General features: G+C 53.2%; 1 protein-coding gene across 5 annotated transcripts in view; it reads left to right on the top strand.

Moving 5' to 3' along the window:
* Nucleotides 1-23699, top strand: part of LOC122364326 (mitogen-activated protein kinase-binding protein 1-like) — a 69459-nt gene that overhangs the window by 719 nt on the left and 45041 nt on the right. For 4 of the 5 annotated variants that reach the window (XM_043334582.1, XM_043334586.1, XM_043334585.1 and 1 more), the window contains exon 2: nt 7628-7782. In XM_043334582.1, coding sequence (XP_043190517.1) covers nt 7696-7782 — 87 coding nt within the window. In that variant the 5' untranslated portion in view covers nt 7628-7695. Of the gene's footprint in view, nt 1-7627; nt 7783-12168; nt 12326-23699 lie in introns of those variants that run through there. The other variant, XM_043334583.1, reaches the window with a different exon arrangement.

The following is a 23699-nucleotide window of genomic DNA, read 5'->3' on the forward strand; positions in this document are numbered from 1 at the left end:
TGACATGTGGATGAGCTTCAATATACTTTTCCTCAATACTTAAAGGAAATAGTTCACTTTCACAAAATTATTTTTTTTTGCAACGATTTATTATTTTTTATGTTCAAAATAATCAGCAAAGAAAATAAAACCTTTTTATAACAAAATATTTTTTTTTCTATATTTTGATATAGGAAGAACTTTTCAGTTTCTGTAAGGCACACGCGATCCAGTATGAAAAGAGCATGGGTCCCGAAAATTCTTCAGAAACAGAGAAATTATCGCAGCCACCGGCATTTGGGCGATCTGCTTGATCTGATAATGTTCCCCTGAATGTCCTAATTGATCAGTACGAGAATTTCTCTAGAGTTCTCGTAGATAATTTCTCTAGTTTCTGAAGAATTTTCGGGACCCATGCTCTTTTCATACTGGATGGAAATATATGCAAGGCACACATCTTCAACGCAAGACACCTTTTTCGGGACGAGAAATAGAATATCTTTGCCTAGGGTGATCGTTGGGCTGTAAAAGCTCCTGATTTATGCTCGTCTCAGCCCAAGCTACGGAACTGCTATTCCAGTTCCAAACCCATGTTAAAAAGTGAACTATTTCCTTTAATGCTTTTCATTTTCCCTTGTGGCAGTGTCCCAAAATTGAGTTTTTTCTTGGGTGTCAGAGGGGAAAATTGCCCACCAAAAAGAGAGGAGAGAGTGAAAAACTGCTGATTCGATTAGATCCAAAAAGAGTGAAAAATGACAAAAAAACGTGCATTTTATTCTAAGGTGTAGGATGCTTGATGCTAAATCGGGCATCCACACAACTGCTCTTTCTATAGGTAAAAAATCTAGGTTTTCTTGGTTGGGAGTGAAAATTGTTCTTAAAAATTGGTGGCGAGAGTGGGAAATAAATTTCATTTGGATGTCGTTTCCCACCCAAGTCCCAAATCGACAAATTTTGGGACATTACCTTGTGGCTCATGTCGTATGTCGTTCACAATGCTAACCTGAATCCATACCCTAACTGATTGAAATAGCATTGCAGCGATGCCCCCACGAGACAATAAAGAGTGAAAAGGAAAAGGCTTTCTGTATGTCTAGGGTTTTGTTTTAGTCCTTCCGAGCTCCTTTTGCTGCATAGGTAGGTACCACTACCTACCTACTGTCTGTAATTTCCTCAGTTATTGAAAGAGTGCTCACTTGCAAAGGGATGAAATCAAATCATCCTGTCTCTCTCTGATGTGAGCACTGAGCAGTGTACCTATGTCTTTTGTGCCTAGTGTTTTTCCTTCCAGCCTGACTTAAGTTAAGATGGTGGCCAGAGAGCAACAGCTGAACTCTGAAGGCTGTTGTGCTTCATTCAGCTCAAGTTGTTGATGACCTAGGTGTCAAGGATACTATTTTTCAGCAGGATACATCTCTGGACTCTAGTTTCATCAGTTTGTGTTGATGAGTGGGAACCTTAGCATCTGCACAGAGTACAGACTGAGACCCCATGACTCAGCATCTGATATGCTGTCATCATCACACTTCATGAGCACAGAACCTTGGAAGCTAATTGCGGTTATTGTACAATTACATTATAGGTGAATACTACTGTACAAACTTAAGGCAAAAACTACTATGTTGGGTCGTCCAACCCCTGACCCAAGTTGTAACATGACCTGACACAACATAGTAGTTTTTGCCTTTGCATGGCAGAATAGGTATCTGGTAGGTACCTTTTACCTAGTACCAACCACATAGCAATAACATATTTTGTCTCAACATACTGATTACCTACTGTGTACAGGTTATTAGAGTTACCCAGTACCCACAATATTAAAAGAAGATTCAGAAGCCTAATTGCCTCTCCTGTAACATAACATCCTCCTCCAAATAATTGCCTGATAACCCATGAATTCAAGACTGACTTGCAAATGTGAAATATCTGACATGATTTGACGCATTTGAGCAAAGCTTATAGCAAAAGCAATCAGTTAGGATTATCTTTGCTTTCATGTTAGCTTGATTATATAGTGACTTGACAAGTTGGTCCTACATTTCAAGTAGCTTCTCAGTTGAATTGCATTGCTTTTAAATTTTAATTAAGGTAGTGTGATGCTGCCTCTTGTCTGTTTGTCAGCATGTACGTAAAATTGAAATTATAGATAGTAGGTAACCAACATGACAATATGTTAATTATAAAGTGTATAAACATGACTGAAAGCATAGAATATTGCCTAGATGCTGAGGTTTATTCTACAATGAAAACTTGCATTATCACCCAGTTTTATTGGCATTTGCGTGCCGAGATACTCGTATATTGTGATCTAGAATGAAGTGTGTCAGCTACGACTCTCGTCACAACCATGATAGACAAACTGCGTCATCCACGCTGTGATGTCGGCCTGAGGCCCCAGCGTCCACTCTGGCTGTCCGTCAGGGCACGAAAGTGCGTTATCAGGCCGTGTTAGGTATCGTAGCAGTATCACGTTATCTTACCAGTATCACGGCGCACAGTCGGTATCGCCCGTCACGGCGATAACGGTCAGCCGTAATTCCGGACTCCGGAGGTCTTAGATCTGTGTCACTTCATCAATTAGCTACCGATATTTGAAGTCTGTGTTAGTGCGTGTTTTTTATATTGAACAGCGTTCTAATTGAAAATGTACAATATGTAAATGTTAACACAATTTTGTGCAGTAGTAAACCCGGATTCTTATTTCTAGGGCACTACAGGGTTGTGGCAAGTGCAAGGTCACCGTTCAGCTTAGATCGTCTACTGCAGGACCAGTTTAGTTTTGATCCGTGCTCTAGTCAGAATACCGTTATCTATTCACACGGCAGTGCCTCCCCGGGCTATCCGGTCTCAGGTGTTGACACGTTGTGGTGAGGCGGCTTGTCTCGGAGTTGAGTCAGTCTGTGCGCGGACAGGGTGGTCGGCGTCTGGTTGGCGCGGTCGCCCGCAGCTGTCGGCGGCAGGTGTCTACCGTACAGGTGTCTACGCTGGTAACGGGAAACGGAGCGCTGTCGCTGCTCTGTCATCAAGGCAGTTTTAGACGAGGAACTATATAGACAGTAGACTGTGACTGGGCGTAGATGGATTATTTATTCCGTCACTGTGTCTTGGCCACTGCGTTAACCCGCGCCCTGCTGGGGGTCCTGGATTTCCACGCCCTGCTGGGGGGGGGGGGGTGTTTGAACACCCCCCTTGTAACTCGGCTCCTGGGCCACGTAGCGATACGCGGAAGGCGGCGTTCGAAAGAGCGTAAAAAATAATGACGAAATCACTTCGGTCAATTTTTTGGTCAGGTCAAAGGTCAGGTCACCAGAGGTCATTGAAGGCAAAATTTCGCCGATTTCCAGGTCGAATGTCGAAAACTTCCAAGAAGCCAACGCATAACTCGGGAACCAATAGAGCTACAGCGCCGCGGAAAAGCGCATTCGATAGCCCTATTAACGCCCTTTCTGAGTAATTCTCTCAGATTTGACCTAACGTCAACGGTTTTGCCTGCAGGGGGCAAAAACTGCCAAAATAGCCGATTTTTTCGAAAACAGTTTTTATGCAATAACTTTTGACCCAAGCCTTGTACGAGCTTACTTTTACCGGCATCGTGTTCCTCTCGTCAAGACGCATCGAATGAACTATAACTTGACCTTGAAAGGTCAACTTGAAAATTTGACCTCAGGTCAAGGTCATGACCTGACCGGGAAGGGTCATGTTGCATATCAGTCGATCCGTATCGTCGAGCTGAACACATCTAAGGCGTTTTCATCGCTCTAGCATGCCTCTATCAAAAGTTATTTGCGAAAAACTGTTAGATACCATTCGTGACCTAAGATGACCTCAGGGCATAAACAAGGGTCACGGACACCATTTTCAAGTTCAGTGTGTCTAAACCACTTGTAATTCGGTGTTTGGGAGTGTTTATAATGTCTTTCCTCCAAAAGAGGCGCATTTCAATTTTCTCCCATTGACTTATAATGGGGAGGTCGCAAAATTGACCTGACCTTAGGTCATCGATATCAAAATTCTGAGATATACATTTTGTACATGCTATTGCTCTTAGCAATCGCTGAAAGTTTCAAAGCGATCGGTCACTCGGTGTAGCTATGACAGACATTGAAAGTTTTTATGAGGTGAGGTCACTTCAAGTGACCTGGTGACCTGACCTTGAATGACCTTGGTCTGAAATTTTCACAACATGTGTAGAATTGATGTATGATAAGGTGTACCAAAAACGGCGGCGCTCCGCGCCGCCGTTTTTGAGATATTCGCGAAAAACCACAAGGGGGGGTGTTCAAACACCCCCCCCCCCCAGCAGGGCGCGGGTTAACCCTATTAGTGGCAGGGGGGGTTGTTTTTATCCACCCCTCAGGTTTTTCGGGAATATCTCCGAAACCGCTGAAGCTACGATGCTGAAATTTTCTGACTTTTCCTAAAACTAAATTGGGCACATTCCCTGAAAATTTCAAGTTCATAACTTTACCAGGGGCGGCTCCAGAGCACTGGGAATTGGGGGGTCCTATTCGTGAAGCGAGTCATTTGGGCGAAGATCACGATGCTGCACCAGTTTTACGAACAGTGAATGAAAGGTATCATGTGATAACATATACAAAGTTATTGTGCATCCTCTTTTGACACGTTTTTGCTATAATAGGCGGATCCAGGCGTCCATAAAGGGGGGTTATTTTTACCTCCCAACATAGGTGCCCTGACACCGCCTATGCATGACCAATACAATTTTAGTCGTTCTCTCATAAGAAAATTGTAACATAACAAGACCATTGCCACCCTTTTTAGAAACAGTACCAACAAAAACCTTATTTACTATACTTTTTGTGTACCCCCGATCTCAATGATCTGTATCCGCCTATGATTTTTGAAAATGCATATTTTTAGGATCCATGTGAATTCCTGGTTCATTCTCTATCGATCGGCAAAAGTTGCGTTAAGATTGGTTCAGAAACCTGGCCGTGATAAACAGTCTAAAATGTATCTGCAATTTGCCCTTTTTTACCCCCCTCTACCCCCCTATTGACATTTTTTAATTTTTTTTTTTAGAAATGTAGATCTCGTTGAGCCAAATCGAATGCCGTTTGAATTTTGAAAATCGGCCCGTTAGATCTCGAGATATCAAGGGGGGGTCGTAAACAGCCCCCCCCCCCTGTCACTAATATGGGGTAGCCAGGAGCCTGCCACTAATAGGGTTAACCCGCGACCTGGTGGGGGGGGGGGGCTATTTTTTGCCCCCCTCCAGACTTTTCGATATATCTCCAGAACCGCTGCGCCGATCGTCACCAAACTTTCAGTACCCTCCCGGACATCAATTTTACACATTGTGACCAATTTTTTTTCAAAGGCTATGATAGGTTGGCCGGAAATGACGTCAGAGTGACGTCATGTTCTGCCGTTTTCGACCCAAAAAAGGGTTTCGCGGGAAGAGCTGTCAGGCCTATAGCTTTGCAAACACAGAAAAGTGATAAAGACATAAAAGCTGTAGATTGGACAGGGCTACAAAACTGCTATCTCGGATTTTTGAAATTTTTAGATTTTGACCCCCAAAAATAAAAAAATAGATTTTTTGGATATAATAATCGAAAAATCCAAAAAAGTTTTTTGAATTTCGCAAAAACCGGAATATATGTGATAGTCCTTACCGCCTTCCATCCACATACCAAATTTGAGATTGATACCTCTTTTTTTGGCGAAGTTATAGCGAAAAAACTGTTCAAAATTGATGACGTCAAATTTTCAAACTCAATTTTTAGCAATTCTAGACCCCGTAGCGCAAAACAAAGACCACCATTAGACTCCCCGTGACGAGCTGCATCGAATCAATACCCATTTTATGCAAAACTATCAACTTTAAAATTTGACCTATTTTGGCCTGACCTTGACCTGACCTTGACCTGAACTTCACCAGAAAGTGACCTAAGCCGTACCTGATAGTCTTATAACCAACACCATTGAGTTGGAAATGAAAAATTGGCCATAAAACATGTATCACACAACCTTAGTAAAGTTGGGCTCATGTGACCTGACCTGTGACCCTTGGTGACCTGACCTGTGACCTGACCTGGTATTGCCAGTGACCTCTAATAGCAACATATCTACTAGGCAACTGACGCCCTACCGCTGATTCTCGACAAAATGCGTTTTCCTCGGTGTTATAGCGCATTCCCTAGAAGCCCCGTGAACGGTGAAACATTTCATCTTTGACCTGACCTGTGACGTCATCGGTGACCCCGAGGTCAATGAAATTTGGTTTCCTTCGACAAATTTGACAGGCCTTTCGAACGCCGTTTGAATTCTGCGGATCCGTCCAGTAGTTTCGGAGATACGAGGGGGGGGGGGCAAAAAATAGCCCCCCCCCCCCCCACCAGGTCGCGTTATAAACAGACCCCACCAGGGCGCGGGTTAACTTTCCGGCCGCCAACAAACCCACCTTGTCGGTCCACCCACCGGGCTCGACCGAACACACCTACATGCGGCGGGCCAGCGGCAGCGGCGCCGTGGCGTTGCGGCGATGCCCATCAGGGCCAATTCAGCCGGTTTGGCCAGACGTGACGGCACGTCTGCTCCGCGGCCGGCGGCGCGGCGCCGGGCTGCTCTCCTCGTCACGTCGCGGCGTCTCAGTTTACCACGCCGGTCTGCACAGCTCCGCGCCGGTCGGACCGACCGACCGGCCGACCGGCCGAGTCTCACGGCACCGGTCTGAAGGCGGCCGGCGCGCTGGACGGCCGCTCTGCACACAACACGCGCCAGTCAGCCGTGAACACCTCCCAGCTGGGTCTGATATAGAGCGCAGAGCAGTGCCGTGAGACGGACGGCGGGCGTGGCCCGTGGTTGGACGGGCCACGACACTGTAGAATGTTTGGAGTAACGCTCGATGTATCGGCCCGTCCGGAGAATCCCTCCCTACACGTCGCCCGTCCCGGCTTTGCACTGGTTGATGCAACTAGTGTGGCGCCGACAGACTTTACATCATACGTACTGTGCCTTTTTCATGTCCCGTGCTCGCTAATGTTTTCCGGTTAAAGTCGTGACGAGCGACACCTTGGTTGTGCTCGCTACAAAACACCGTCTTTGTGTGACGACATTCGTTCAAGAGATGATCTTTCCGTCTGTCGCTTGATCAGTGTTTTGTCGAGAGCTCAGCGCTGTATTTGTTCGATAGCTCTGCGTCGACGATCGCCCTGTGCGTGTGTGGGCCGCGATTTAAGTGCGGCCTGTCGAGTGATCGATAATGGAGTGACCCTGACCTGTCGGTGTGGGTGTCGTGTTGCGCTGCTGCGTATCGTGACGTGTGCCCTCTGATTCTGCGGTGCTTCTCGATTCGGTCGGCTCGAACGTCTCGCCCGCCAGGTACGAGACATTGTTTTGGTAGACTGCCCTAAATCACCTGTCTGCAACTCAGTTTACAATGCAGTACCACATCTTAGCCTGTAATGTCCCTGCTGTACCATTGTGAGTCCCCTTCCCTCCCCTTTGCGCTTCCTCTGAGGCTTAGTTCTTTTGTCTGCAGCCTCAGCTGTCTCTGACTGGGAGTTCCTGTCCGGACTGACCTTGCCCTCCCCTTCCCGATGTCTGCCGTTTCCCAGCCGTCTCCGCGGACCTGTGCCCCCTCACCGCCCGTATTGACCGGTGTGCCCTGCTGTGTCGACAGGCACGCGTCCTACGCTGACCCTCGGCCGACCCACCATGCGGTGACCAGGTCAGCCGGTGACAGTCGTCATGGAGCCGCCCGCCCCGCCGCGGCGGGTCATCCGGCCGCCGACGCTGAAACGCGGCCGCTCGCAGGACGTCCACCACAGCGAGAAGGTAGTGTTCCGCCGGGGTCGTGCGACAACAGGAGGGTATTGCTCGGCAAACGTACATACATGGGATGCATCTCAGCGGGCCGCCTGTCGCTCTCGGCAGCGGGGGCAGGGTTGCTGCTCGACTAATAAGGCCATGGAACATAGGAAAAATAAAATATGTGATAAACTACCTATCTTTCATCCAGTTGACAGCAGTGATGTATCCATTCCTAACATTTTGGTTCCAGCTTGAATGCTCCGTAGAATAGAACGTCATCCTCATTGTCATACCAGGCGAAAATTTGGGTTCCGAACACGACAAAATCTACATCTGCTAGGATAGTGTTTTTAAATCGCTTGCACGGTGACCCATGCGACCGACGAATACTGAAGCGGACATCGGTCGACGCCGCACTCTGTCTGTTGCATCAGACTCTGAAACCGACTTGAAACCGAACCTTTTGTTTAAAGTCGTGTGCCGTCTTACATAACTGGGACTGATTCAGTTGTTTATTCAGTATGAGGCACATCCTACACACGAGCTGATTCCATCGGTCGGATCCATACCAGTGATCGGCGATCGCAGATATGTGTACTAGCTAATGCGTATTTAAAAGATAGCTCGGAGCGCCGGCCGCAAAGCTGTTTGTAATGCGCACTTATTTGGCTCATGTATTTGTGGTAAAAAGTGATGCCCTCGTGTCGGTTCCAACAACTCCTAATGTGACATAGCAGCTGCCGGGGGGCATCTGATGGAGGCGACTTTTAAACGACGGTCTCCGGTCAGGTACCCTCTACTATCCCAGACGAAGGCATCTCTGGCCGTGCCGGCTGATTGCCTGCTTCTTGCAGGCGGTCTGTTTCCGGGCAGTCGAGTAGACTCAGCCACCACCGGCTCACGGCCGCTGGTTACCTGTCGCCAGGTCCTCTGCATCGCTTTTGTCTTGGCCATGGGGGACAGCGAACGCACCACAGTTCGCCGTTTCGAGTCTCACGTTCCCACGGTCCAGTCTGTCCTAAGGAATGAGATGGACAATGTGCGCCCTTCCCCTACCATGCTTACTCCCAACGCCGTTTGTGGGACGGACGGTGGGCGCCCCCGCTCTTCCATCCTGTCGCACCGACTGCCGGGAGCCTGGGGTGGGGTCCAGCGGGACTACCAGGGATAGAAACGTGTCGCGGGGATCACGGGGTCGTGCCGGAAGGCTCTGCTCTGTGAATGGTTCGCCGGTGCAAGGCATTTTGTACATTTCAATGCATACGCTACAAAGCCAGAGATTCTGTCTCGTCTGGCACCCTGGCCACCCGCCCTTTGATAAATCTTGCTGAGTAGGTACACGACGACGACGCTAGTCGTTCACTGGATAGGGTCGGCTTTTCAAATCGCCAGGTCAGGATTATTCATTGACACGTAGCGCCAAGCTGGCCGTTGGCCGCGTTTTCCGCACATTTGATTCGTCTCGTCCCCAAGGCGCTCAGCTCCCGGCCTCGACGGCTGTTGCCAGTTTCCTCGCGCGTAGTTTCCCTTTTGGCGCAGTGTCACTAGCGGTCGATGCGCCGCAATCGTCACCGGTGCTGCGTAACTGTCGCTCTGTCACCGCGCGACCATTACGGCGCAGCAGGTGACGAGCAACACAGGACTGTCCGGCGGTTCTCTGTGATTACTAACTGGTATGAGGAAGATGGCGAGATATACCTAGAGGTGGTGCAACGCAACACTCTGGGGTGACTGAGGTGTCGGGACGGGACGAGGAAGACGGTTAAACTGACACGAAAACGAGGGTCACCGGTAAAATACAGCAACAGCAATGGGAGGAGAGTGAGATAGAAACCGTGCTCGCCAGGGAGCTCATGTTGCTCTTGCAGCATTGTTTATGCCAGAAGGCCCTTTGACCGAGCCGTCAGTGATGTGTGCAGTGTGCCGGCTCGGCTGAGGGCTTAGCCGCGGTGCGGGGGCGGCTTCCCCAGTATCGGCCGAAGGGGCCGGCGCCGCGCTAAAGCACTGTTTCCTGTGACTCACCAGCCGCGCCACGGCCGGCCCTTGAGGTGACGGACCGGCCGGTCGTCGGCTCCTGACGTGAGAAGGTCCTCGACTGACGACCCTGGCCCGGTGGTCTTAGGACAGATACGGGAGGATAGTCCGCGGAAATCGCTCAGATGAATCACTGCGTGGATTACAAATGTCGGACCGTTTTGGTCCATTAGTGATACAGCTAGTGATAGATCAGTGTTCGTATGTCGGTGATCTGTAAACATCGACTTGATTAAGTGTCTGCTGCAGCCTGCAATGCAATAGGCGTCTGAAAAAATCACTGGACAGTCTTGTCCACTTATATACAGGAGGCTACGAAAACACCAAATCTGAAATATGCTCGTGTAGTCCTGAGGGCATTGTTCGTGCTGTGACACATTATAAGCCGCCCTGAGTCGTTGTAGTGCATTTCTGGCCACTTGTGGTGGTAGGTGTCTTCAGCTCGCCTGCAGCACCTTAAGGGCGCGTGGCCCTCGAGCTGGCTGTGTGCCCTCCCTCGCAAGGGTGTGGTCTTCCCCGCCCGCCGACACTCGAGGTCGGCAATCGACCGACCTCTCTGCCCTCACCTGCGAATCCGCCCCCTGTCGTGGGGGATGGGGAACGGTACGACGACCGTGCACCGCTACGACCGTGAGCCGACCAGTTTGATCAATGTCTAGGAGGTCTTGGACTGACTGGTCGGAGTGACCGGGGTGAGGTCAGCTTTTCCTGAAGCTCAGCGGCCAGAGGGCCGTCATCAAGTGACATATAACGGGTGACAGTACCCTGCAGTCAGATGTAACCGCCGGGTTATCACTGCCTGATTGCATTGTCGTTCATGGCACAGATCCCTGGTAAACTTCTGCCCAGGCGGCCGTTCTGCTGTCCGGCTGTATGAAAGACGCAGTTCAAGACGCCAGTGCGCCTGAAGGATATTAAAAAAATAAGTGATGACATAACTGGCCTAGTGAAACACGACTTGATGCGGCTTAGAAGCATTATAAGTGCTAAGCTAGCTTTGTCATGCGGTTCAGAGACCAGTTTGCATGTTTCGTGCTCGCTTTTGCTCAGTGGTGATGTCCTGCTCTCTGGTGAGCAGTGGCTGAACCACGAGTTCGATTCTACTCTGCAGATGGCAGCACAGTGCGTCCACCGACCATCGCTCATCGAGTGTCCACCGAGGGTCGCCGCAGTGACGGCGGCTGGTGGGCGGGGCGGACGGACGTCTCACGACGTCACGGCGCGTCCGTCACGGCCGGCGCCGCCCACGGACACGGAGACACCGGTGACAGTAACGGGACAGACGGCAGATGTCGCCAGATGCCGCCTCTCGATGTCTTCTCTCGCTGCCCGGGCCTTTCCGCCCACTGACCTGGGTAGTGGGCACTACACTTCCATCTGCGACTTCCGTCTGCTGGCCAGACGTTTTCGACCCTTCCTCCCATCGACCAGCCGGACACTGCCCACCTGTCTTCTTACCGTCCGCAGCCCTCTTACGGGACTTAATAGTCGTCTGACCCACCTAATGGGTGAACACAGCCCTCTCATTGACTAATGGTCATTACTCGACCCAATTACCTAATACTCGCCGGTCAGGACACAACGGACAGAGACTGAGATAAACGTGACGGGAGTGGCACGCCTTCCGTGCTCATCTGACAACATTTATTTTGGGCGTTTGTTCGAGTTATTTTCTGAAGAAGCTCGTCTGAATCATGGCTCCCTGGTTGATTTTAACTCCTTAACCTTTTTCAGTGGCTCGTCTCTGTGCTACTTACCTTGCATGTTACTTACCTTCTCAAGCTTGTGTCGAGGTCTATGGGTGGTGTCACACGGAACAGTGGCCCGCCTGATAACCGCTCTGCCTCTGACTCTGACAAAAACTGGCTCTCCACTGACACTGTCCGCCACCCAGCCTCTGTCGTTGTTTGGCACTGACTGACCATTGCCTGTGGGTCGACCTGGGAGGTCACACCTCTGAAAGGTCACATAGGGTGAGATTGGGTTCATACCAGGTCAGAGTGCAATGTCCGGTCACTGAGGGGTCGTCACAGACGGCGAATTGGTCAATCTTTAGGGTCAGGTGCGCGTCGTCTCTGACTGAACGCGACTTGCCTGTCGCGAGCCCGAGACTGCCTTCGCCATTCGACCCTCTGAAGGCGATGTCATGCCTTCGTCATGAGGCGATGTTGGTTTTTAACAAATAGCCTCCGGCCAGCCGTGAGTCGTCGTTCACTTACCAGTGCACCGGCCGTGTGGGCGACAGTGAGCCGGGCGGAGAGCGCGGGGGCACTGTTACGTGAACCGCGACGGCGACGGCCCAGGTTGAGGGGCGGCGGCGGCGGCGGCGGCGCCAGTGTTGATGCTACCTGGCTTCGGTGAGGTGGTGCTGCGTCGACAGCGGTCACTGACGAGCGAGAGGTGCAGTGACCCGACCTGTGACCTCACTGGTAACCTGACCTGACCGGGGGCACCGGTCATGGCCAAGGAGGACCCGCCGGAGGGCGTATCCGGTGACCCACCGCCGGAGGGTCGTACAGAGCCCGTGCACCAGGTGAGAACCGGTGTTTTGCCTGCCCGGACCTGGTTTTGCCCGGTGTTTTGCTTGTCTGGACGGACGGACAGAGGGGCGGGGAGGTGTTGACAGCAGGAAGGGGAGACTCAGGGACGCCACAGGAGCGGGGCGGAGGGACCGCTCACCTGTGCCGGCTGTGAGAGGGCCATCTCCATCTCCAGCCTGTCTGGAGATCTCACTACGGTGGTGAGGGCCAACTGCCGCGCAGCCCATGGGATTGGCTGAGTCTCTTGCAAACAGAGATAGTATTTGGGGACTCATTCGCTACGTGTCAGTAGCACAGAGGCGTACCTCTCAGAGGCGGTGATTGCTGTTAGGTCTCATTTGCCCTCGGGGCTGTTGGATGAGCCGTTCACCTGCAAGTTGTAAGAGCAGCGCCCGCCACCGGACGTGACCGGGTCAACGGGGCAGCTGACGCCTGACACAGCAACAGCGGCCTGGTGTCTGGTTTCTGGTCAACCGATACTGGGCTGGGACTGTTTCCCGGTGCCCACTCTGTTTGCCAAAGACCACTTTTTGAAACTGTTGATCGGATTGGGCTTCCTGACGCACTGTCGAACTGCCTTACCAGTGATTACCAGTGCCTTACCAGTGATTACCAACTTACCAGTTATTGTCTCTCGTCGTTCTCTACACGTAACATTGCGTCGGACGAATTTATCAAACGCTCATGCAATATGAAGGAGCTGCTACTCTGGCTAGAATGAAGGTTATTTGTTGCTGAACTGACGTATGACAGATATTTGTGATTGGACTGATAAATGACAGACCGCTGCTTGGACTGGCATATGAAGCATGCCTGGTTAAAATGACATACGACGACACATCTGCGGTGGATGCCGTTTCTGAAGAGTGATGGCGTGATGTGATAGGCGTTGTGAAGGCGGCGTGGGGTGCGACAGAGTCCACGTTAGGCGCACGGGGCTCGCCCGTCTACAAACATGGACACGGGACATACGGACCAAGATGAACTGCTGTGTTAGATCCATCCGTGTCCTTGCGTGGTGTGAACCTTTCTCAGCCACCAGACAGTATGGATCGCTCCGTAGTGTGTGTCTTGGGAGGTCGCCGGCCACGGCTGTCGGCCTGCCGCCCACATAAAACACTGTCTGAGCGCCACGAGCCCAGAGTCGATAACGCGCTGATCCCCTGATCCTCGCTATCCACACGGCTGTAAACTGATCATCCCTGGGGTGGATCAACTCGGGCGACACAGATCTCACGCGGATCACACCATCATCTGACGGCCCTTGTCCTGCCCCTGACTGAGGTTGTTGGCCGTTGGGGTCACAGCTGCAGAGTAGGTCTCGAGATATGTCAGGCGATGAGCGTACCTATTGCGCGATGCTGTCGCAGGTGCTTCTGTGGGGGGGAAGAAGAGAACACTAATTCACCTCTGATCAACCAGTATCTCCTGCTGGATCCCAGTATCTCCTTAAGCTAGATTTTTCAGCGTTCTTGTAGCTCGTCACCTCGCTCCGCTGCGTCCTCTACAAGAGGTCAAAGTGATCGGACCGCAGCTATTCCAGGAACCGCAGTAAAAACAGTGACGAAAAAGCCGCCGGTGTAATATTCCTTCGGGTGTCAATACCGGCGTCGGCCGCCGCTGGGAGGTATTCCGGTCACGTTCCGGGGCCGGGCTGGGAGGCCTCCCCGTCCGCTGACGACCGACACCCGTATCCGGCCCGGCACGTGACCGACACCGGGCGTCGTGACCGCTGTCAGCGCACTGTCACGTGACTGGCGCATTGATTCGTGGGCAATCCGGGTCTTCGGTCACGTGCCGCCCGGCTCTGACCGCTCGTGGCCGCAGCTATACGATATCACCGGTAGGGTCAATTAAGCCTTCATTCGTGCCGCCAGTCTTCTGTGTAATGAGATTAGGCTGATGGACAGCTGCAATACCTATGGCGAAATAGCCATTATTTGCTAATTGCATGTTTAAATTATATGCACAGGCAATGTCTCCATGTGTCTATTTAGAGCGGCCTAACCCATCAGAGTTACACAATCGTTTAGCTTACCGACAAGTCAAACAATTGCAGACGGTTGAAAGCTGATTAACCCGGGGCTTCAGGGGAGTTACGAAACTGAGGCCGCGGCTGCTGACCGCACTGGGTTAATGCCGACTGCAATAGCGGGATGGCCCGCTATCACGCTGGGTCGGACGACCCAGACTGTGCTCTGACTTCTGCCCCTCAATTGATAAGGACGAGGGCGAGACCCGAGCACTGCTGTGTGGCACACTCCGCACACAGTTCCAGCCTCAAAGACCTGCCGTCCAAACTCTCCTGCATCTCTAGCCCTCTTCTCGTCTCCTGCTGCCTTTCTTCCGCGACCTCTCCCAGTCTTCCCCTGCCTCTCCGGTCGGTCTGACCGGTGTGGGAGCCGTTACTGACCGCCTTTGGCCGCCATCTGCCGTCGCCCCGGCTGGTCGCGATTTCGCGGCCCCGAGTGGAAGAGGCGCCGGCCATTGTGGAACACCGTTCGGTCCGGTCACATGTCTGGGACACATGGCGGCGGCGGTGGTGGGTGGGCGGAGGGGATGGTCATCCCGCCGACTGCCGCTCGGCCAGCCAGAGTTCAAACGGGGAACTTATACAATGACGACTTTGTCACAAGGTGTGATTCGTAATTTGGTCGTGTATCGGTTGCTGGGCTGCAAAGTAGGTTGTCAAAAAATGTGTTTGACTTGCCAAGAACGTAACAGAATGGAAAAGGGCTGTTACTGGACTGCTTAAGAAAATAAGCTTCTGAGCCATGTTGGCGCTTTCAACTGCCAAAATAATTCACTATATAGAAAGGTGTAATTGTAAGTAAACTTTTTTCTCTGTAAAATGGAAAGCTCGGTGTTCAGTCCTACTATCATTGAAAAGGTTCATTGAACTGTCGCCTTGCCAAGCACGTAGACAAGGTGCGAAGTGTAGCTGGTTGGGTTTATTGAGTAGCTGGTTGGGTTTAGAGGATTACCACCGTTGGTGGCTGATATTATAGTACTACAAGTACGATATGCGGCGGTGTTCCGGGTATATTGTCTATCGTGCCTGTTCTGACTAGCAGGGGTATCGTGTTGTCGGGCTATCTCAGCCGCGGACGATCGCCGTGCCTGCCTGCTGTGATATCATCGTTCACCCTTGTGTGCCGTGCCGGAGAGCCGAGAGAGGTGCGCCGCCTTTATGTAGTCATACGAGTAGGTGGGGTCCCACTGCGCAGTACCTACCGCCGGGAAACGGGCATCTGCTGCCTCGGCGGTTTCGACACTGCACATCGCACGTGACCACGGCACCTGTGCAGTGTTGACTCAGTTCCGGCGGACTTGGGCCCACTCTCTTTGTGCTGGGTATGTGCAGGGGGTATGAACCCGCTACCGTGACGCCACACACTGCAGGCTTTGCCGGGGATTCGCCTGTAGGAGGGCGTCCGTCCTCCTGTGGCTCTGGTCCACTAGTCGCTCTTCTCCGATCTAGTGGTCTGTTCTGTTGACGTTGGAGTGCCGGCGGCGCTATGCGTGAGCGATGGTCGGCTCGGCCGGTCCAATCGCCGCTGGGTGAGGCACTGCCACCGTGTGGACCGATGCTCATGACGCAACACCTCACTGACTATCCGAGGTCCTTCTGCGCCGGCATGGTGACTGCCGACTGCCCAGCCCCAGCCGTGCCTGAACAAGATCATAGTGAATGGTCTTCTGTGGCCTCTGCAATACTAATGGCGATCAACGCCGCTTGTCGGACTAGCACGATACCACGCTTATCGGCAAAGTGAGACCATCAGGTCTTGAAGCATCACTCGGGTGTTCAGTTACACGAGAACTTGCCAAACTTCAGATCCCTGCGGCGGCAGATTCTGACATCACCAGCCGCGCCCAGCTGGTGTGGCCATGGAGCTATACCACAACCCGACCATGCCCGCAACCCTCTCATGGCCCTGCAAAACTGACGACACGCTGTCTCGCCAACTCCCTGACTACCTCTCATTCTTTCACCGAAGTGTGCCAGCACTACTTCACCGCGCCGTTTTGTGACCCACGCTGTCTCCCGATCTCAACGGTTCCAGATGGCTCCTCTGACGCTTGACGGGATCAGACCGCTCGGGTTTGAAACGCGTCAGTAGTTCTTGAGACGTTCTTCATTGGGTGACTGTCGCCGATTTCCACACGAGTGATACGCGCTTCTCAAACGTATTGTTTTGGTCCGACGTCTCCTCGGGAAGCCCGCAGATGCGTTTCTCTTCAATGCCTTTCGTGCCGGTCTCCTTTCTCCTTCATTCTGGAGGGTGAGAAGGAAGCGCCTTTGACATTCAAAATGACGCGAGATGTGTTTGATAACCTGCTGCCTGGTGTGTCTGCTGTGCTTGTGTCACCATTAGTTATCTTTCACTTGCTCAAGTATTGTCATTAATTCATTCATTCATTTTATCACCTAGGAGTTGTTTATCTGTGGTGCATCCACTGCCTTAGTCAGTCCTGCTTTGGAGACTGTTTGAATCCAGTTGGCTAGTTTTGCGTACCGCGATTTTCAGGCTGTCGCATCTATGATCTTCATTCCGTGCAGTGGACGTCTTCACAAACCACTCACGCCGTTCCATCGGAGGATGGTTGGGAATACACTGGGGCTGTCAGGTCTTCCGCGGCGCCACGTTCAGTCTCGAGGCGGCGTTAGTCGCCAGGTCCAGTGCCGTGACATCAACGATGTCACACCGAGATCCTTTGTTATTGTGCGCTGGTGTGGCTTGTATCTGCCACCTCAAGCGTGCATTCATCGGCACATCACTTCGTTGACCATGTGTCAATCCTAGAAAACATCCATGTCATCATCTGTCAGCATGTCCATCGGGACATCATTTTATCACTGTATCAGTCCGTTCTCTGTCAGCGGACAATCAGTCGTCTCTTGATGTCGTCGACCGCTGTTTAGATGCTCCGAGCTTTCCCAGCTGAGCGCACCCACGGGCGAGACGGAGACACTTTCACCACCGCTCGTGTAATCCCGAAGGCATTGGGGCTTTCTGGCACCAGGGCTGCGAAGTGCGAGGCATGGTTAGCTTTAGTGGAAAAGTCAGCTACGATGACTGAAGTGTGGGTGCTGCATTTCAGGAGTCGCGTGGACCGCTTTGGCGCCTCATTGCCGGTGTTTCCATCGGTGCCTTGGCACCTGTGACTCAGATCCCCTCCTCCTCCGCTTCTGGCCTCTCCCTCCCTTCTGTCACCCTTCTGTCACAGTCATCCAGTCGTCACTCTTCTGTCACCGGACCGTCACTCGGAGCTTAGCGGCGCGGCGTACCCGTACCGCTGCGTACCTCACCTTTCCGCACGTGCCCTCCGCGTACGCTCTGAAGCTGACTGGTACCTTGATCACTAGGCAGGAAACTGTCCATCTGATCCTGACACCGTGCTGTCAACGGCTCTGTCAACAGGTCTCGTATCCCAATCACCGGAACTTTATCATGTCCGGGGACCTATCGGGACAGGACCCGCGTTGAAACAGAGGGTTTCACGCTCACAAACGGATTAATGTTATCACACGTTTGCTAGCGCCGGAATCCCGTTGTATCACTGTTATCAGTGCTACTGATGTTGCTGTCGCTACCGTGGGGCGCTATCTTTATTCTATATCGGTCGAGTACTTTAGCCAATCCTGTCTTGTCAGCTGTGCGGGAGGAAGGGGGGGGGGAGGCTCGTGCACGTCGTGTGGGTCACTGACTGCATTCCTTTCGTTCTCGTGCTGACTGAATACTGAGCCACTTTCCCAGCACGCACGTCGCCGGCGTGGACACAATGTTGGGGAGCTGAGCTCTGCGTCGGGTGTCGGAATGTCGAACGGTAGCGTGTCTATCGTTTTGCAACGGTCCTCCAGGATAGGTGGGTGGATGGATAGAGTCGTCACTGCACTGGTTGACCAGTAGCAGTCACCCAGTCAGCCTGTGCCACTGCCGGTCACTTCCTACAGCCGACACTCACATGGTGGCATGCTGACAGTATTCCAGTATACCTCGCTGGTATGTCGAGCCGAAGCCCGAGCTGTGCCCGGTGGGCGGTGGACCGTACCGTCCTGTCTCGTTCAGTGTGGCCAGGGGCGGGTGGGACCGTGTGAGACGCTGACCGACGCGGCGGTCACGGCTGGATAGGTCAGAGATGGGCGGCACTCTGCTCCCGTTACAGCCCCCGGCACCCGGCGCCGACTCTGCCGCCGGCGGAACGTGACGTTCACAGATAAGCAGTGTCGTGATAGATGACTGCAAGGATCGTCTGGATGTTCTGTATCTACACTACACTTCCCGGTCCTTGGCAGCGACTGCTTGCCGCCAGCTGCAGCAGTTCTTACAGTAACTCAGTGTGGAGCTGGTGGGTGGCCGCTAACAGCGACCTAAACACGGCCACGACGGCAGTGACGGTGACATTTTTGGGTCAGCTGCGGCGCGACGGTGCTCTCTCAAGTCACGGCCCGTCTCGCCGCGGCGTTTCCATTTCCCGTGGCTGGGTCGCCGCCGGCTGACCGCTGCTGCTCCGACTGGGGCCGACACCGGGTAGCCATTGGTGCCGTTTTTGCGGCCATTGAAGCTGTCGGCTGTGCCCTGCCTCGAAGGCTCCGGTCAAACATCTGTGTCCGCGCGGTACTTACTTCTGTCGGGCCATTACCGTAGCTTCCTTCTTCTCCGATACCAACTGGCCTGCACATCTGTTGCTAGCTGCTCGCGGTACCGGTTCCCATCGATCACCTGTGTCCCGCGGTACTTACTGCTTGCTCCCTTCGTTCGGCTTTGGCCGCGGTATCGGCTTTCGCCGGGCATCTGTGACCGGCGGTACTGACCAAATGCCTCCCGGCGCCCCGGGCCGCCCGCATTGTTCCACTTCCGGGTCACGTGACGTGGCCCACCCACTTGACTCGATGGGGCGGCCGATTGGACCGGCGCGATCGGTTGGTGTGTTGGTTAGTTGGACGGGACTTTAGAGCGGCGGGTGCCGAATGTCGTCTCTCTCTCTCTCTCTCTCTCTCTCTCTCTCTCTCTCTCTCTCTCTCTCTCTCTCTCTCTCTCTCTCTCTCTCTCTCTCTCTCTCTCTCTCTCTCTCCTCTCCTCCGCCTCTTCTCTCCGCTGTTTTATGCTCTTACTTTTGCTTTACTCTATATTTTTCTTCATTTCTGCTCGCTCAAATCGCTCGTCGCGCGTATAATGACCCCTTTTATCACAATTTCGGCATGTTACTCAGTTTCTCATCCAAAGGATTATTTCCAAATAAAGGTGAAATCATCTGTTCACGTCTTGTTCTTATATGTCGCTAGCCTCAGTCCGTCATCATATAGTCTGCTGTTCTTTTTTGTATCTCGTGTTCCTCCGTATCTTTCCCACCCCGCCGAACTCCTCCCTCCTGCCGATTTTTCGACCTATAATGCCGCTGCTCTGCCTGTTACCGCTGCCACTGCGGCCTGCTGTGCCGCCCCGCCGCAGTGCGGCTCGCCAGCAGTGTGTCGGTGGGCGTGGTCGGCCTGTTGTGCCGGCACACCGGATATCACACTGGCCGCTGAGAGCCGGTCGGCCGCGTGCGCCGCGCGTGCGGCCCATACCGCCCTGCGCCGCGCTGGTGGGCGGGGCGGAACGGGACGGTGAGGCGGGGGGCAGGTGGGATGACAGACCAGTGATTGGGCGGCATAGTGGGACACGTAGCGGGGACGCAGCGTTCATGTAGCGATCACGTCGAAGTGTTGGATAGAATCAATGAATATCGGCACATATGCTCGGTCTCCGGTACCGACTTTTCTGCTTGCAGTGGCTCACTGGCTACAGGTTGTGGGCGTTGCGTGACATTATTTGTTGCCGAAACTTGAGTCGTGCTCGTGCATGTTCATTGGATCCTTACTATTGGGCGTGTGGTACAGCACGACACATTTGAAACCACCCTGGACCTTGGTTGTCATGAATTGTCTTCCCTTTGTCCGTGGATGGACGACCCCACCCAACCACCCTTAACGGAGACCGTGTTCCCGAGGTCACGACCGACTCTTCTCCAAACCGCCCCAGTTGCATCACATCTCTCCGTGACGCTGCTCGTGTTAGCTAACCGTCGCTGATTTTATGAAGTCAGTCAGGGCGCGGCTTGGGACACAGGCCGGCCCCACTGGTTACCCCGTGTGACCTGCGGGGTCACCGGCCGACCGGGGTTAATGTCTCCGTCGTGTTGTTGCGGCCGGTGGCCCTGACGTCTCTGTGGCTGGGGCCTTGTGGTCGTGTGGCCGAGAGACCACGATTCGGCATAGGTATGTTGAGAACGGTGGTCGACCGTGGTCCATGGCTTTGGAGGGGTCCTGGCGTCGTTCAGCGCTTGGCTACCCCCGAGCGGATGTAACGCTTTTGTTGACAGTGACCTGCGCACTACGCCGCAGGGCTGGGCGGACGGGGGCGGGTGCCGGTTGAATGCACTTCATACCTGTATTTGGAAGGGGAAACGGGTCACTGCTGGCCCCATTCTCCCAACAGTGCCGCACTGCCAGATCGGGAGAAAGCATTGCACGTCAACAGTGATTGATTGTATCACACCACTGTGGGAACTGTGAATACAGCGGAGCGCTGCCATCCCGGCTGGATCCGCTGTGTGCTCAGGCCTTACCGAGAGCGGCCGGAAAACGGTGACGGCAGAATGGGGGCGGTAATGACTGTATAGCACACGATACCGGGGTATCGTGGCCGATATCAGGCTAGTGGGGACGTTAGCGAGCGGATGAGGAACCTAGCCGACCGTCTGATGTTGGAGATTGTCACCGTTACCGGGTACGTGACGATGCTGGGCGGGGTACGCACAGCCGCTGATGTTCGATAGCTTCCTGTTGTGAGTTGTGACCGACGGGACAAACATTGTAACGCCACGCGCATCGGGCGTGCCCCGTGTTGACTGTGACTGTGTGGTGCCAATGGGACTAGGACTGATTTACAGAGCAAGCTGAATTTTAGAGCACAGTAAACTAAATCCTCACCGAAATTCGTTGAATGTGGGTTGTGGGGACTGATGTGAGTGGTGGTCTCCTCCATCTGCAGGTCCCTGACCGACCTCTAGTCTGAGCGGTATTTGCTTTCCGCCATTCCTCCGCCCGCGGCTCCTCTGGGAATTCGGTCAGACCCGGTCCATGGAGCAATTAGCCGGTATTTGGTGCCGGGCCGGCCGCCGCCCGTGCCATCCGTGTCCGTCTCCCACGCTGTACCCTCGGGGCTGGCGCGGACGGCCGTACAGACCGCTGGACCCTGACCTTGGGGTGACCTGCCTGACCTGTGACCTCACGACTCGACGCTGGACCTGCTGGGGTGTGAGGGATGGCGCTGAGACACGGTGGAGTGTTGTCCGCCTGGGAACGGCAGGCTCGGGCAGGAAATTGGGGATGACTGGATAGAGTGGTGCCGACGACCGTGGTCAGACGCTGTGTAATGGAAAGGCGGCCGTGGATAGGGAGTGGATGATGGGTAATGGAAAGCATGCAGTGGATAGTCAGTGGACGATGGGAAGTGGACGGTCGACGGTGGATGCTGGATGGGTTGCGAGGGGAAACTGTGTAATGCTAAGCCAACGGTGATGGCTGATGGCATGCGATTGGTGGATGCTTCATGGCAGCTATATAGTAGCTACCATTGCGCCCCCTTATGTTGGGTGCGGGGCGGGGCGCAGTGCGTCCCGTCCGTCCCTCCGCCACTCACTGTGCCAACATTGACTCTGCGGGCGGAGCGCTGTAGTGCTTCCCGTCGGCACAGCGGGGGTGGGGTGTTGGCCGCCCTCTCTCCAACGCTGGAGCACCACGCAGGCCGCCCTCCACCCCTCCCTACGGATCAGCCGTCCTGCCAACGCACATCCGCTGCTGCGTATCGCTATACACGCAGTGTATCATCTTAACAACATGATGAAAGGCATTTATGACCCGTGCTGTGTTCTGGTGCGAGTATTCGTGAATTATGCAATGTGGCAGTTTCCGAAGCGCTACATTGCTTATTCAGATGCTATTGCAGTCCAATATTCGTTCAGGCGCAGTGTCGAATATCTAAGCCCTCCTGAAGGTTGGATGCTGCATTTATGCGGCAAGTTTCTGGGAATGGCCGCCTGCCAACAGGATGCCTCCACTGTCTCCATGTCCATGTCCCTGTGACTGAGAGTCCATCAGTAGCCACCACCTGGAGACGCCCGCTGGCCATCGATTATTTATGACCGCGCGTCAGAACCTGTCGGATGACCTCACCGTCATGGCCTCTGGGTAGAACCGTGGCGAGCTGCGAGCTCCGTCCCCCGGTCTCCGATGGTCCGCGGTGGTGAGGCGGTCCACGGAGCTGCGGTTGGTCGGCGGTCTCCGATGGTCCCCGGCGGTCCGCGGAGCTCTGGGGCCGTATTCACGTCGATCATTTTCGTAAGAATTTTCTTAAGTTTGACCTACTTCTTAAGTAAATTTTTTTAATCACGTGAATTCTGTCGATAAAAACTTAAGAAGTGTCGACGTGAATACCAAATTATACTTACGAAAGAAAATCGACTTACGAAGTCGACGTGAATACGGCCCCTGGTCCCCGGTCTCCGACGGTCCACGGAGTTGGGTTGGTCGGCGGTCTCCGATGGTCCCCGGCGGTCCGGTCTCCGGTCTCCGGCGGTCCGCGGAGCTTCGGCCGGTCCCCGGTCTCTGGTGGTCCGGCAGTCGGCGGAGCTGCGGTCGGTCGGCGGTCCCCGCAACTCCGTGCCGCCCGGCCGGCCTGGAAAGTGAAACACGCCGGCCGGACGGCTCCGTCGCACACTGGTCGGAAACGCTCTAGCGAGAGGCCAGCGGCCTTTCCTCAAAAGTTTTTTGCTTGTTATTCCACAACTAGTGAAGCAAACTTCATAAAACTTTGCATACCTTCTCTGTCATATGTAAGCTATCATTTGGATGTCAAGCACTAAATATATGACGTGAATCTGTTAAGTTATGACGTCATAATTGAGTATAATACAGGATCTAGCACCACTTTAAGTGAACAAGGGAAATTGGAAGCTGCTATTCGGGCACCGGGAATGGTTTCATGCACTCCTTGCAAGGTCCGGTGCTTCACTTTAGCATTGTTGACTTTGCGTGACGTCATTTATGACGTCACTAAGGCCATATAAGTTTTTCGTCAATAACTCCTGATCAGATGGAGCTAGAGAGTCGGGAAAGCCACCATTGGACTCGGGAAGACCTGCCGAATCGAGTGATATGCGATATGTCCTCCTTCAACCATTTTCGTGACCTGAGGGGCTCCGACCTGACCTTGACCCGAGGTTAACGCCTTAAAGGGACCCTCCCACCTTCAAAAAAGTTAATGAATTGGCATGAAAGTGATGTCGCTCGGTTCAGAAAGAGCAAAAACGAATATCTAC

Source organism: Amphibalanus amphitrite, unplaced genomic scaffold (assembly GCF_019059575.1).
Source record: "Amphibalanus amphitrite isolate SeventyFive unplaced genomic scaffold, NRLGWU_Aamphi_draft 000669F_arrow, whole genome shotgun sequence".
In the NCBI taxonomy this organism is placed as follows: domain Eukaryota; kingdom Metazoa; phylum Arthropoda; class Thecostraca; order Balanomorpha; family Balanidae; genus Amphibalanus; species Amphibalanus amphitrite.